The 14222-nt window shown below is 31.9% G+C and overlaps 1 protein-coding gene across 1 annotated transcript in view; it reads left to right on the top strand.

Moving 5' to 3' along the window:
- The window catches only part of LOC128176081 (alpha-mannosidase 2-like), a 51778-nt gene that overhangs the window by 1393 nt on the left and 36163 nt on the right, over positions 1-14222 (top strand). Inside the window, exons 2-19 of the mRNA XM_052842142.1 lie at positions 169-370; positions 706-858; positions 1007-1148; positions 1487-1658; positions 2354-2481; positions 2726-2899; positions 3739-3919; positions 4235-4412; positions 4894-5075; positions 5719-5901; positions 6679-6781; positions 9478-9545; positions 10043-10208; positions 10479-10603; positions 11083-11182; positions 11468-11605; positions 11979-12090; positions 13327-13463. Coding sequence (XP_052698102.1) covers positions 227-370; positions 706-858; positions 1007-1148; positions 1487-1658; positions 2354-2481; positions 2726-2899; positions 3739-3919; positions 4235-4412; positions 4894-5075; positions 5719-5901; positions 6679-6781; positions 9478-9545; positions 10043-10208; positions 10479-10603; positions 11083-11182; positions 11468-11605; positions 11979-12090; positions 13327-13463 — 2586 coding nt within the window. The 5' untranslated portion in view covers positions 169-226. The remainder of the gene's footprint in view (positions 1-168; positions 371-705; positions 859-1006; positions 1149-1486; positions 1659-2353; positions 2482-2725; positions 2900-3738; positions 3920-4234; positions 4413-4893; positions 5076-5718; positions 5902-6678; positions 6782-9477; positions 9546-10042; positions 10209-10478; positions 10604-11082; positions 11183-11467; positions 11606-11978; positions 12091-13326; positions 13464-14222) is intronic.

Genomic DNA, 14222 nt, shown 5'->3' with positions numbered 1-14222 from the left:
ATAGTCAGGGTTTGATACATTGTGCAGGCACATCCGGCTCTATTAAGACCTTGGGATTGTATTCACTGCATGAGCATCCCAGAATGAATTGACATTTAATTTATAAAATAGTTTATTTTTAATTAGCAATTGCTACTTGCAAGTGACCATCAAAATATATATTTGCAGTTTCTATAGCTAGCATCCAACCATTGCTGCCTTATCTGCCACAATTAAATCATGAAGAATGAAGAAAGGATGGAGAAAAGAAATCCTCCAAATTTTGGGAATATTGACATGTGCTTATTTTCTGATTATGTGTTTGATGGCAATGCAACTACATGTACAGCACGGAAATGCTGATTTGTTTTATGAGGATCAGGATCATGAGGTATGAATTTAATATGCGCTTTGTACATAAACTCTGAAAAAAAAAAGAGATATGCAACAAATAAGTGAATAACTATTCATGGCATGTATAAATGTTTTTCTTCATTCTGTCATAAGACATGATAATTGCAGAGTGTTTGGGAATTTTGAAAATTATCTTTCTATTTATATAGATGCCAATATACATATACTAGGAATGAATGTAGATTTGAAATATAGTCAGACTTCATTATCTCGAACTAGATGGGACTGTTTAAAAACTTTGAGATATCCGAGTATTCGAGATATAGATAATACAGATGATTTATGATACATGTTTCTTGTATTTCATCCTAGCATATTCACTTTTCCCACACTTCTGGTTATTGCTACAAAGGACCATCCATCTCTCAGATTGCTAGACAAAATGCTAACTTCAGTACTGAACAAAGCATAGAATCAAGGATCCTGGGGAGCTGCACCACACCAGTTAGTTCTGCAGATGTAGAGGTACTTGATTGACACACACAATTAATTTTTTCTGGAAGTGATGTCTTTTCAATTTCACATGCTATCTATAGAAGGGTTTGTGTGTTGAATTTTTTTTAGTAACTATTGGTTGTCATATCTTACAATATTTTGCCCCTCCATTAAACAGATGGATGCACTGTGGAGAACTCTGGATGTATCCTACCCTCTGGCACTATCAGTCAGTGGATGGCTGGATGTGGTGCAAGTTTATTCTTGGGTTACCAAACCTCTCACCGTTATCATAGTACCCCATTCCCATCAGGATCCGGGTAAGTGAAATCTTAAAAAGTATAACTGGAAGGGAAATGGGTATCTATATTTCATGAATATCAAGCATTTCATCTAGTAAATACTTTGAAAAAAAATAATTTGCTGTAAAGTCAAAATAGATATTGCAGTCTAATGAAAATTGGATTTTAATGGATCAGCTTGTATACTTGCTCCACAAATGTTGCCACTGCTAGTATGTGTACTATAAACAAATCCAATATTAAACTTATATTAGATTGAAAAATGTTGTCTATGGGGATAATATGGATATAAAAAAATTCAGCACCAAATTATTTCTTTCACGATTGAATGCAAAAATATATTTGTTTATTTTCAGGATGGCTGTTCACTTTTGAGTACTATTTTGAAACATATTCCAACAAAATAATTAATCTAATGGTGGAGCAGCTCACCAAGAATCCAGCCTGGCGATTTGTGTGGTCAGAAGTATGCTGGCTAGAGAAATGGTGGGAAAAGGCCTCTCAACCACAGAAAGATAGCTTTACAAGGTTCAAGTTTGTTTTTTGGTATTTTATTATGAACATGTTGGGTTTCAATCAACTACTCACAATTCTGCATTTAGCATGTAGGTATGAAAATTTTGACAAAGCTGAATCTTTTAGGCAATAAATGTTTATTTTTTGCTTCTTGGGCATGACCTAATCAGATAGTTGGCTGTTGCATTGATTAATTCTTTTGCCATTTTGTTAAGGTATGTAACTCAGTTTTTCAAATTTTAAATTGAAAAAAGAAAACTTGAGCTATTCCTCTTTGCAAACCCTGCAATTAAAATAAAAAAAATATCTTTCAGCATTATCAGTATAAATTTATTTTGATATTTTTGGCATGAGAAAGTTATGATTAAAGTTTATTGACCTACATACGCATGTAATTTGAAATTTTAAAATTTATTGAGGAATAAATTGATTCTGTTGAGAATTATCTCCCATGTCAGATGAACATTTTACCTAGTTAATTGAACAAACGCTGTGACACTGGTTACAATAGTTGTCAAAATTGGTAGAAAATGGAGATTTTAAAATAAAGTTTTGTCAAGACTCCAAGATAGTTTTTAATCATTTTTATTTCAACTAGGTTTGTTTCATGGAATTAGTAATTTAATTATTAACCACTGTATAAAAAGATTTAGAGCGAACAGTTTCACATCAATATACTGGTAAATGATTGGTTGATCTCTGTGTAGATTGGTCAGGAATGGTCAGCTGGAGATAGTGTCTGGTGGCTGGGTGATGCCAGATGAAGCTGTGGTCCATTACAGCGCCATGTTGAACCAGCTGATTGACGGCCATCAGTGGCTGATGACACATGTTGGTAAGTCTCGTGTCTGTATTTGATGGACAATGTAAAAATGTTTGGTAAAAAGTGTAAATAACTACTAGTTTAGCAAACTTAATGCCATTTTATCAGAGCTATGTTTCTATTTCAATTAATACAGCCAAAATGGCATTTTATCAAAGTCTGCTCTCTCTCTCTCTCTCTCTCTCTCTCTCTCTCTCCTCTCTCTCTCTCAATGTAATCTTTATGACAGAATCTGATTTCAAAATTCCTTTGATAGGAATTACACCAAACATCAGTTGGTCCATTGACCCCTTTGGACACTCCCCCACCATGGCCTACTTCAACAAGAGAAGTGGAGCCAAAGCTATGGTCATCCAGAGAATTCACTTTGGAATCAAAAGACATTTGGCCAAGATCAAGACAATGGAGTTTCAGTGGAGACAAATTTGGGGTAAACTGGATATCCTTTTTTACACAGACATAGTGAAACAGATACTTACTTGTATACATTTTCAGATAAAAATGTACAATCAAGAATATTTGTGAAGTTGTAGACAATTTTGATGAAGTCTTGATTCTATACTTACTTACTTAGAGGAACTTTGCTAAAACTATGCAAATTAAGTACATGTACTGTAAAAGTGGTTATTTAAGCTGATGTTTAAGTACAAATTACCTGGTGTTTAAGAATGGGTAAGTAAGAACCGCTAGTCAAATAATATGCATAGGTATTAAATGCATGATTTACCACACTAAATTAAGTTTTGATTTTTTTTTCCGTACGGCGAAAGTATTTTCCGCGGTTTTAAGCTTACCATGTACCTAGTGTAAATTTCCCCATCCATAAATAACCACTTTTACAGTAAGAAGATTGAAATAAATTTTGAGTGTGCTAATTTATGTACATTAATAAGGAATCATTCTTTAAGTATTATGAGGTTATAATTTCGGTCATTGCGTGACAAATCCAATAAAACTGGAAGGGCTTTATGATATTTAAAGAATGATTCCTTATTACTTATATTTACATAATTTGCATACAATTAATTGTACAATAAAATATTTTAATATAAATAAGCAAACCCTGCTTTTGCCTCAATTATACCTCATTTGAATTTATTGGACCGTGTAATACAAAATCAATTTGTAGCGTTATCACAAGCAAAGACACTGAAAAATGTAAATATTAGTAAATAAAGCAGTCTTGCCAAAATATAGAGAAGCTAAAAGAGTTTGGGAAACTATTTTAATTTAATTTACACTGTGTTGAGAGCTCTTTTTTTTTTTCAGACTCTGGATCCAAGACTGATATTATGACTCATGTTTTGCCTTTTTCATCCTACGCCATCACCCACTCTTGTGGACCTAACACCCATGTGTGCTGTCAGTTTGATTTTTACCAGAAGAAATGTTATTATGGCAAAAAGAGCATCCGCAGTGAAGAGATCAATGAAAGAAATGTGAAGGCAAAGTAAGTTGCATTTTATTCATTGCATGGTAAATTAATGTACAAGTACATGTTCCATGTTTAACATGGGAATTTTGTAATGAATGCAACCATGTTCATCCCATTTAAAGCCATATAAATATGTACTGTGTACTTTGAAATAAAAGGGATGAAAAGGATGCAAGACTTGTTGTTTTTTAAAAAATTACTTTGTTACAGTGTATATGTATCAATATGAAAGCTAGACATGCGCATAGGATTACACTAGCAGTTATTGCATTTGTAGATTATAAACATTTATCCTCATTCCTAAAACACATGCACATTGATATTGTTCAGGGCCTGGCTACTGTGGGAGCAGTTTCAGAAGAAGTCCGAGCTCTTTCGAGAGAACGTCCTGTTGGTGCCCCACGGAGACGACTTCAGATACAGCGATCCCAGGGAGTGGGAGAAACAGTTCCGTAACCTGGAAAAACTTATGGCTTACATAAATAGTAACGCAGAAATGAATACTAAGGTACTGCAGGGTTTTCTCTTTGTTATAAAAATTAATCATAGCACTGAAGTTTTTTACCAACTTTATATATTTTACAGGTATATATGCTCAATTTACCCTCGAAATTCATGTTACTATATGTGATATCATATTTCCTGGTGTTTTTTTTTTTTTTTGCCAAATCAACAGCAAAACCTTGTATAATAGTACATGTACTTGTAATTGTTTCACTATAAAAAGAGTAATTTTGATTTCCAACATTAAACGTCTTTAAGAATGATACTTTGCCAATTAATGTTCATTTTAACAATCAATCTTTCTCAATTTTATTACTAAATGAACAAATTGTGCTACCGAAACAAATACCATGATGCGATGTGCAATTTCACTTGTCATGTTTGAATCTGGTTTCAAATTGTTTGTTTGATTTCTTTTACATACACCGTACCATTTTTGATTGAGATGTGAACTTCTACTGTTCATTCTCGCACAATATGTGCAGGTTAGATTTGGAACACTCTCCGAATACTTTACGGAGCTTGAGAAGTCACAAACCAGACCTTTTCCAACCTTTACTGGAGATTTCTTCCCATATTCAGACAGATCAGACCAGTATTGGACCGGTTTTTATACATCTCGACCACACCTTAAATACCTTGCTCGGAGAATTCAAAGTCTTCTCAGGTTATACAGCCAATATTTTGTGATGACAATATTATGATAAAATTCAAAAGATATTATATATCATTAAGTATACATGTATATAAGACTTAAAGCAATATGAGCAGCAATTTTCATGTTGAATTTTTTTTTTACAAAAATGTTATTTTCTGCTTAAATGACAAAAAATATCATGGTTTTTAAATTTCAGTTAGCTTTATTTTAGTGGGAAAAACAGTTAAGAAGCCTTAATTGAAACAAAATTGAATTATTGTCATCCTGTATAAAAATTGATTTGCTATATATTCCTTAGAAGAGAAATCTTTCTTCTGACAAAAATTAATGATTTTTTAAAATCTTATTTATCATTAAAGTTAAAGTAGCATGCAGACTTATATTTCTAACAGATTTTTGTACCAAAAATAGAATTCTAAAAAATACAGCTCATATTGCTTTAAAAGTGTACACTCAGTTAATTTTACTTAAGTCCCTTCATGAAAATGTCCAAGACTTATACAGTATACACGAACATTTTTATTCCATGAATATCAAAATACCTGTGATATTTAATGAGAAAACAAACTTTGTCTTTTTTTTCAACAGAACATGGTGGATGCTAACTATGAACTCTTGCTCTAATTGTTCTCTTCTTTATAAATTGTGACAGGTCTGTAGAAATCTTGTATGCTGCAGCTGTTGCCAAGGCCAACAAGATGTCGGAACAGTTGTACAGTTTGCTGAAACTTCTGCCTGACCTGAATGTAGGGAGACAGGAATTGGCATTGTTCCAACACCATGATGCAATCACAGGAACATCACGGAAAACGGTCACAGAAAATTACAAAGAAAGGTAATGTACGCTAATCAGAAAAAATCATTTTGGAAAAAATCAAGTATTGATGAAGATTAAGTGACAAAAATGAACCTGCACTCATTTTTAACACCATGCAGTGCTGATTTAGTTAAATTACGTTATAAATTACATGTAATGTAAAATATAATGTAATGAATTTGTTTTATTGTAAATCAAGGATACAGCATGGTACATATATTTTTCTTTTATTTGATACTTAAAAGATTGATGATGAAGTCTCATTGTATCATGACATGATATTTTTTTATTGTCCCGTACAGGTTTAAAATGGCCTAGACTTTGAAATACACTGTATATATTTAGATATAAATCATCCTTATCTTGTGTTGTAAATGGGTTGAAATCAATGAAGGGTTGTTTTCAAAGATAACTTTTCCAAGTATTGAAATAGATGTGATAGATTGGTAATAATTTTTAGCCTTGTTAATCTAAACCAATGTTCCTGAAATTTATATAATTATGTAGTTATGTATAAAAAATGATGCAAGGACTAAGAAAATTATAGGGACCCAATATGGTTTGCAAAGTTTAACAAAGGAATATATAATGGGAAGAATCTTTTCCAAGTCTAAACTGTTACAATATGTGATATCATTCTTGATACTTATAGGGTTACATAGATACGTAGAGAAACCTCTTTGAAAAGTGTAACCACCTACCACATGACTAATAAAATAAACTCAGATGTGGCCCATTATTGGTTTTGTGTTAATTATTTTTCTAAGTTTAACACAGTTATCTATTTTGAAACAGGTTGCAACATACATTCAGCAAACTGAAACCTGTATATGAGAAAGTTACACAAATTTACCTGGAACAGAGTTTAAGTGTGACTAAAAATCACACAGTTACAATGGTATTATTGTGTATTTTAAAGTATATTGTGGGAACTTTCTTAATATTCGTCTTTGCACTGTGATAACAAATCATACAGTTATACACTGGGTAGATCTAACTACACTTTATTTCATTTAACTGTAATATATGACTGCTCCGAAGGAGAGGGGGATATACTGTTTTACCCTTGTTGGTCTGTGTGTCTGTCCGTTTTAAATTTCTGTCGCATTTTCTCAGCAACTATTCATTGCAGATGCTTGAAATTTTAACACACTCTTTGTTTAGCTAAACCATATAGCGGGATCCATTTTTGTACCAATCAGACTTCAACTTCCAGGACGACTTTTTTTTTTTTAGCCTAAATTTTCAAACAAATTTTTGTCAAAGATTTCTGTGCAACTATTAATTGTTGATGCTTGAAATTTTAACACACTCTTTGATTGGGTATGGCATATGGTGGGATCCATCTTTGTACAAATAGGCTGTTAACTTCCTTGTAAATGAAGACTTTTTTTTTTTTAAGCCTAAATTTTCAAACAAATTTTTGTCAAAGATTTCTGTGCAACAACTTATTGCAGATGCTTGAGATTTTAAAACACTCTTTGTTTAGGCACATTATATGGTGGGATCCATTTTCACAATAATCAGACGTCAACTTCCTGAAAAATAATGACTTAGTTTAAATTTTGAACAAATTTTCATCAAAGATTTCTCAGCAACTATTAAACACAGATGCTTGAAATTTTAACACACTTTTTGATTAGGTATGGCATATGGTGGGATCCATTTTTGTACCAATAGTCCGTCAACTTCCTTGTAAATGAAGATTTTGTTTATTTTTAGCCTAAATTTTCAAACAAATTTTCATAAAAGATTTCTCAGCAACTTATTGTTGATGCTTGAAATTTTTTCACACTCTGTGTTTAAGTATGTCTTAGATATTAATTTTTGAACAAATTTGATATCAACTTCTTGTTAATTGTTGACTTTGCATCAGAGCAGGGGTATCACTAGTGAGCATTTGCTCAAAGATATCTTGGTGATTGTTTGTCCAATGAGTTCTTAGATCATTCTTTTGGTGATTTGTGTCCTAAAAATAAACCATATGTTTGAGTAATTAAGTTGCAATATCTTTAACTATTGGCTATTTTATTTGTTTTCAATTGCAAATTAAGTTTTAATATGTTCAGTCTGTTTTGGGCTTATTTTCTAATCCTTGTTTCAAGTGAATGTTTTCTTGAGGAGGTTTTAAAGGTCTTTTGTTAACATCTAATAGTGGAAAACAGTTGTGAAATGTCTGAATTTGAGAATCATCTAGTATATAACCCCATTTCAACTTCTTAAATTTGTTGGTAGCCTTTAAGATTAATGTCATATTACATCAGCTTTTATTAAAGAATCATAGTGATGTTATCTTAGCATTTAAATGTCGATAAACAGGTACATGCAGTCAAATTTTTCTTTTGGAGTTTCGATAGTATAACGTTAAATTAGTACCTATTTTGCTTTTGGAGTATCTTTGCGCCTTTATTTGTTAGTTTCTGTGATGCAGGTGAACAATGCTCCTTCTTGGAAAATACCATTATGTTGGATTGTTGTCAATTTGAAACTTGAATGACTGCAATAGTGGTCTAATGGCTACAATCGACCATTGAAGATATATTTTATGCACATGAATTGTTTCATCCGTCAATCTCTCTGTTATAGTCATATTTCGTAATGATATACGATTCTTGCATCAGGGGAATAAAATGCTTTAGCTAAGTTAAACTATTTGACTATTATGGCATTCTGAACTTTGCCACTATAATTACTGCAATTGGTAAACTTTCCACTGTATAGATATTTACTCTTATTACAGTAATCTGCACAAGTTTGCTATGTTTGGCATACTGAAGTGTAATGCCTATAGATCTCTTTCTCAGCTATGCTTCACTCAAATTCACAAATATAGATGGGCATTATGTGTGCCTTTTGCTTTGTCTTTTAAAATAATGATGTACATTTCCCTATGCATCGTATTTTATATTTTCTAATACATACTATGAACTTGTAGATATGTGTTTCACTTAGTGTTTTGTGTGATTTAATTGCCTTTTTCTTATATACATGTAGTACATTATGTACCTGTAAATGTCTTTATAATTCTGTATGCACTACACTTTTCTACATCTTTAAATCTATTTTTCTGTGTGTCACAAATTGACATACATGTATGTAATGTCATGTTTATATATAACATGTTCTCTAAAAGTATTTGATTAATGAAAAAGCATGGAGTATTTTCAAAAATAAATATACACGAACCTTAATTTATACTGTATATATTAATTCTTCAAACTTAAGATAAAATTTTTGCATGTAGGTCATTTAGCATGGCGGCATGCTTGATTGTACAATGAAATAAATTGCAAAAATCATTCTTGATATTTTTGCTTGTATGCTTCTTTTGTAATAAAATGTAACTACCCCCTGTCAAGTTGCCTATTTTATTTATGCATCAAACAATTTACCGGTAAGGCAAAAACACTTGACAAAGCCATATCTTACTCCTAGAAGCATGCAAATTTTATTGATTTTGTTTTAAAGTGACTTATAGATCTGTTGGGAAGGGTGTAATGATATTGTATTCGTAAAAGGAATTTGTAATTACAATGTAATATGTAATACATAAAATATTTACTTATTGTAAGCTTTGGATTAATATCTGTTTAGATAAGTGACTGGATGAGTATGCCATTGAAGGAGTTGAGGAAAAAACTTGTCCATATTTCTCAAAAAAGGCAAGACTTTCTTCTTCTTGTTCAGATTATATATCAGTTGAATTATTTAAGCATTTAATGCTTATTTTTGGATGTTGTCGGTCCTATGACACGTACACCAAGCGGTGCAGACAAATTGAATACTGCGAGTTAGCATGAATAAGCAAAGTGTATTCATAGAAAATTGAAAGTCGCATATTTCCAGTGCAAACATAAGGGGGAAATATACACTGAATATAGATATTAATTAATACACAACCACTGTCACAGTGGTTTCATCATTATTATTGTTGGCTCAATTTCTGGGGATTTTGAGTGTTATACCCTACCCACATATTAACAAATCCCAACTCAGTTAATTATGAAACACATTGCCAGCAAATCTCTACAAACCATTTAAAAAGTTGATAATTTGCGAAGATTGGTCGCCCTTTGAATAATTAATTAGTAAATAAAATGATTTGAATGCCATTGCACCAAACCAATTTTTTTAATTTAAAGTTGTTTTTTTTTAACAGAAAATTAGTTATTTTCAATCCTCTTGGACACAGTAGAAGAGTGGTCCTGACCTTGATGGTAGATAAACCCAATGTCAAGGTCACTAACTCTTCCACTACCTTGACAATTCCCCATCAGATTTCACCAGTTTGGGAGAAAGCTGGTTTTATTGAAGACCTATATGAAGTAAGTTATCAGTAGTCAATCTATATTATATATTAGTTTATCTGGCTATTAACTCAGTTACTATATATAAGAATTATTATGTCTTATTAATTTCAAATTCTGAGGTATCTTAATTGTGAAGATTTGCTATTCATTCAGTACTGTATTGGCATACTACATGTACATGTATATGGTATACAGCGTAAATACAAGAACAAAGAAGTTTGAAATATATTTTATGAATAAACATCACTGAGCCTAATTAGCTTGTAAGTCACTTTTTTTTTTCAGCTGTCCTTTGAGGTCAACTTGCCAGCATTATCTCTGTCAGAAGTGACTGTTGAAAAAGGGGAAGCAACTCAGAACACTAGACTGGTCTTTTACACACAACCAGACACATTCTTCATGAATATTACGTAGGTCAATGAAGAGCCTAAAATACATGTAGTGGGTTTTTAAATTTTTATTGTTTTTTACCAAAACATATTCTTCCTTACATATCTTTATAAACAGACATGCCAAACCATTTGTGTCATGCAAAGGCATATATATTAGTCTTGGAATGTTACAATATTATATATTCTGAGAATGCCATATTTGGTAATTGTAAAAAAAATTGTTTTTCTTATACCTGCAGGCATTAAAGTTGTATAGATAACTAACATTTGAAAAAAAATGTACATTAGATAGAAGAAGTAAGGATTTTTTTTAATTTGCATCTATATAACTTTTTGGTTTAAAAAAAAAAAAAGGAATGGTATTAAAACAGAGTGGGGTGTTAATGAGAATATAGGAATGTTTAGCATATTTAGAGACAAGCATGACTGGCAACATTTACATTGTCTACAAAGACAATTAAAATTTTTTGGTGAAAATGCCATTTTTTGTTACCCAGATTACCAGGAATAAATATACATCAGGAAAACTCCCCATATTTCTCTGTCAGCAATGGTTATTTGACTGCCTACTTTTACACATGCAACGGAAGACTACAGGTACATATATATACATATATCCAATTCAAAACTTGTAATCTAGAAATTTTGTTAGAAAGATTTTATTGGTTAATATAGGGGTAGCGGTATTTAAAAAATCAACCATAAAGTTAATATGTAAATCATTTGCAATGTGATAGAATGCTCTTATTAATTAAAAAAAAAACTTTCGGAAATATATTCTTACTTTTTACAGAGATAGAGTACATGTGTTTGTATTTTGTGGGATTTTTTATGTTTCATTTTGTCAATATCTTTATGCAATACATAATTTATTGATTCCAGTACGTGCACTATAAATCTACTGGACACCTCTGGAGGTCGGAGGTCAAGGTTGTGACCTACACCTCAGGGAAAACCTGGTCTACAATGTTCAAGGACAAAGGTGGAGCTTACACATTTGTTCCTGATGGACCTGCAGAGGTTAGAGTTACAAACCTTAAGATTTCATATACGGTCAATCCACTGATGGGCACATTTAACTCACCTCAGCAAAGTTGGTGAATCTTGCTTGATAATTTCATTGTTACAATTGGAATTTCAGGTTTAAAGTTTGCAAAGTAGATTGATTTAATATGTGTTTATATAGTTAAAGATTTTGAATTTTTAGTATTAGTATTTTGTTTTACAAAGATATTATAAATCAGTGTATGATAATTGACATTCCCATAATTGTATTCAAATACAGGTAACTATTGAAATTTCAAATTTCAGTGATTAAGAACTACCATTAGTGATTAGTTTAAGAAACCGACAGGCTTTTATTCTTTACTATCATAAATATTGTTGTTTCCAGACTTTATCAGAGCCAGTGGATTCACTCTTTCTCATCGATGGACCACTCTTTTCACGAGTGGTTACAGTCCAACCCACCATTACCCAAACTGTAACAATCTACAAAACACACAGTAAATGGGTTTTTGTTTTCTAAGTACTGCGGAATCATTAGAATTCGTGGTGGCTCAGTTTTCGTGATTTTCGTGGGTAGCCCTCCCCCACAATTTACGTCCTCCCAAAAACAAGTTTTGAAAGAGTAACTTTTCTTACTTAAACTGAAAACCAACACATCCACAAAATTACATCCCCACGAATAAGCAAAAAACAAACAATCCACGAAAATTGGCCCCCACGATTTTAAATGATTCCACAGTAATTAATTTCTTATAAGAATTTTCTGCTAGAGTTGCATTTTCATGCTGCAAACTTTGTTGAGTTTTCATCAGAAATTAACGAGGCCGGGTCTAATTCGTTCTGCCCTAGATTTTTGAATACATTTTTTTACATGAATTTCTACTGATATAATTATTATTTTAAGACTAAAAAATAAGACATTTACCACACCGTTTGTTTAGGGGGTCATCTCAAAGTTTGTTAATCTTCAACATAGGACCCTATGGGATTTTGCTTGAAATGTATCAATTTTGCACATTTTTTACATTTTTTTAAAACTTCTGCCCTAGGGATTTCTTTTTCTGTTCTACATATTAAATTTATTGCTAAAAAGCATCAAATGGTCAAATAAAAAAAACCTTTTACCTCCTGGTTTGTTCCAGGGGTCTTATCAAAGTTGATTTTTGTATGCCCTATTTCCCAGATTTGTCAAATAATGGCTATTTTTTATTTGACAAAGGCGGAAAAGGTGATCTTTATAGTATTATTAAAACATTCAGACATATTTAAGTAATAAAAAAATATAAAACATCACATTTTAAGGGTCATTAATATGAAAAACATGGTTACTGTCTTGAAATATATGAATTAAGCTATATTTAGGCGGGTTAAGAAAACGTAACAGAGGGCTAGGCTTGCTGAACCCTCTTCACGTTTTCTACCCGAGCCCAAATATAGCTTATACTTCGAGACATTTATGTTTATTCCACAATAAACATTAATTTTACGCTTCAAACGAGCCATTTTCAACAAATTTTGCTGAATATCTGCAGTTGAAACTATCACGCCATGGCGTCAACCAAGCAAAAAGATGACGTCACAATACAAATGAAACGCTGCGCGAAAGCATGCGTACTCGTTCTGTACTCGGCCTCGTTAAGGGTATCATCACATGAATATTAACATTTGAATTAGTTGATGGGTCTTATAATTAAGTATGTTATTTTTCTTTAAAAACTTTATGATTAAATTAGGCAACATGGCTAAAGGAGTTCACATAGAGAACAAAGTTAACATGCAGAAACTGGACAATACAGAGCTGATGATGAGAGTGGAGTCTGACATCGGAGAATCAAGGGCGGAAATGTGTGTGGATCTAAATGGATTCCAGGTAATATTAAATATTGGGAAAATGTGTTAATTGTTATTATTATAATTTCATGTTAAATACTAAAATCTGATTGGTTTAGACGCAGTTGATAATTCGTTCTATTACCCTCAGCGTTAGCTACATACTTAGTAACGGGTAACACAACAAATTGTTACATGTGCGTAAATTATGCGTGTACGTTTCGCTGTAGAATTCATGTCATTTCTATATAAAAGTAGTAAAAAATTCCCTAAAATTAAGACATTCAGTATAATAAAATAAATAGTGCCTGTTTGGGAGGGTAACAGTTGAATTTGACACCCCTCGAAAACCATTGTTAACCTCCGCTTCGCGTCAGTTGACAATGGTTTCCTAGGGGTGTCAATTTCAACTGTTACCCTCCCAAACAGGCACTATTTATATAATATCAGTTTTTTAAAGACTTAATTTTGAGAGATTCCAGTCCAAGATTTTGTCAGGCTGACCAAATTGGAGAATTTTTTATAGTAATGTTATAAATTAAACATAAAACAGCAAAATTCTCTTAACTGTCATAACTATAACTGAAATCAGAGAGATTTGTAATATGACGGTCTTGTATTTCGCGTTAAGATTAACTATTAAGTAAGCACTAACTAGTTCTTGTGAGATAACTGGATAATAGTCACTGTATAAATTAAAATGTTACACTAATCTTGAACACCCTAGAGAGAATTTAAAAGTAGGAACAAACAAAACCATTTATACAATTCCTCCATTAAATACTCAGGTTTTACACAA

The sequence above is a fragment of the Crassostrea angulata genome, chromosome 3, assembly GCF_025612915.1.
Source record: "Crassostrea angulata isolate pt1a10 chromosome 3, ASM2561291v2, whole genome shotgun sequence".
Lineage (NCBI taxonomy): Eukaryota > Metazoa > Mollusca > Bivalvia > Ostreida > Ostreidae > Magallana > Magallana angulata.
This window is presented reverse-complemented; position numbering and strand designations above follow the sequence as displayed.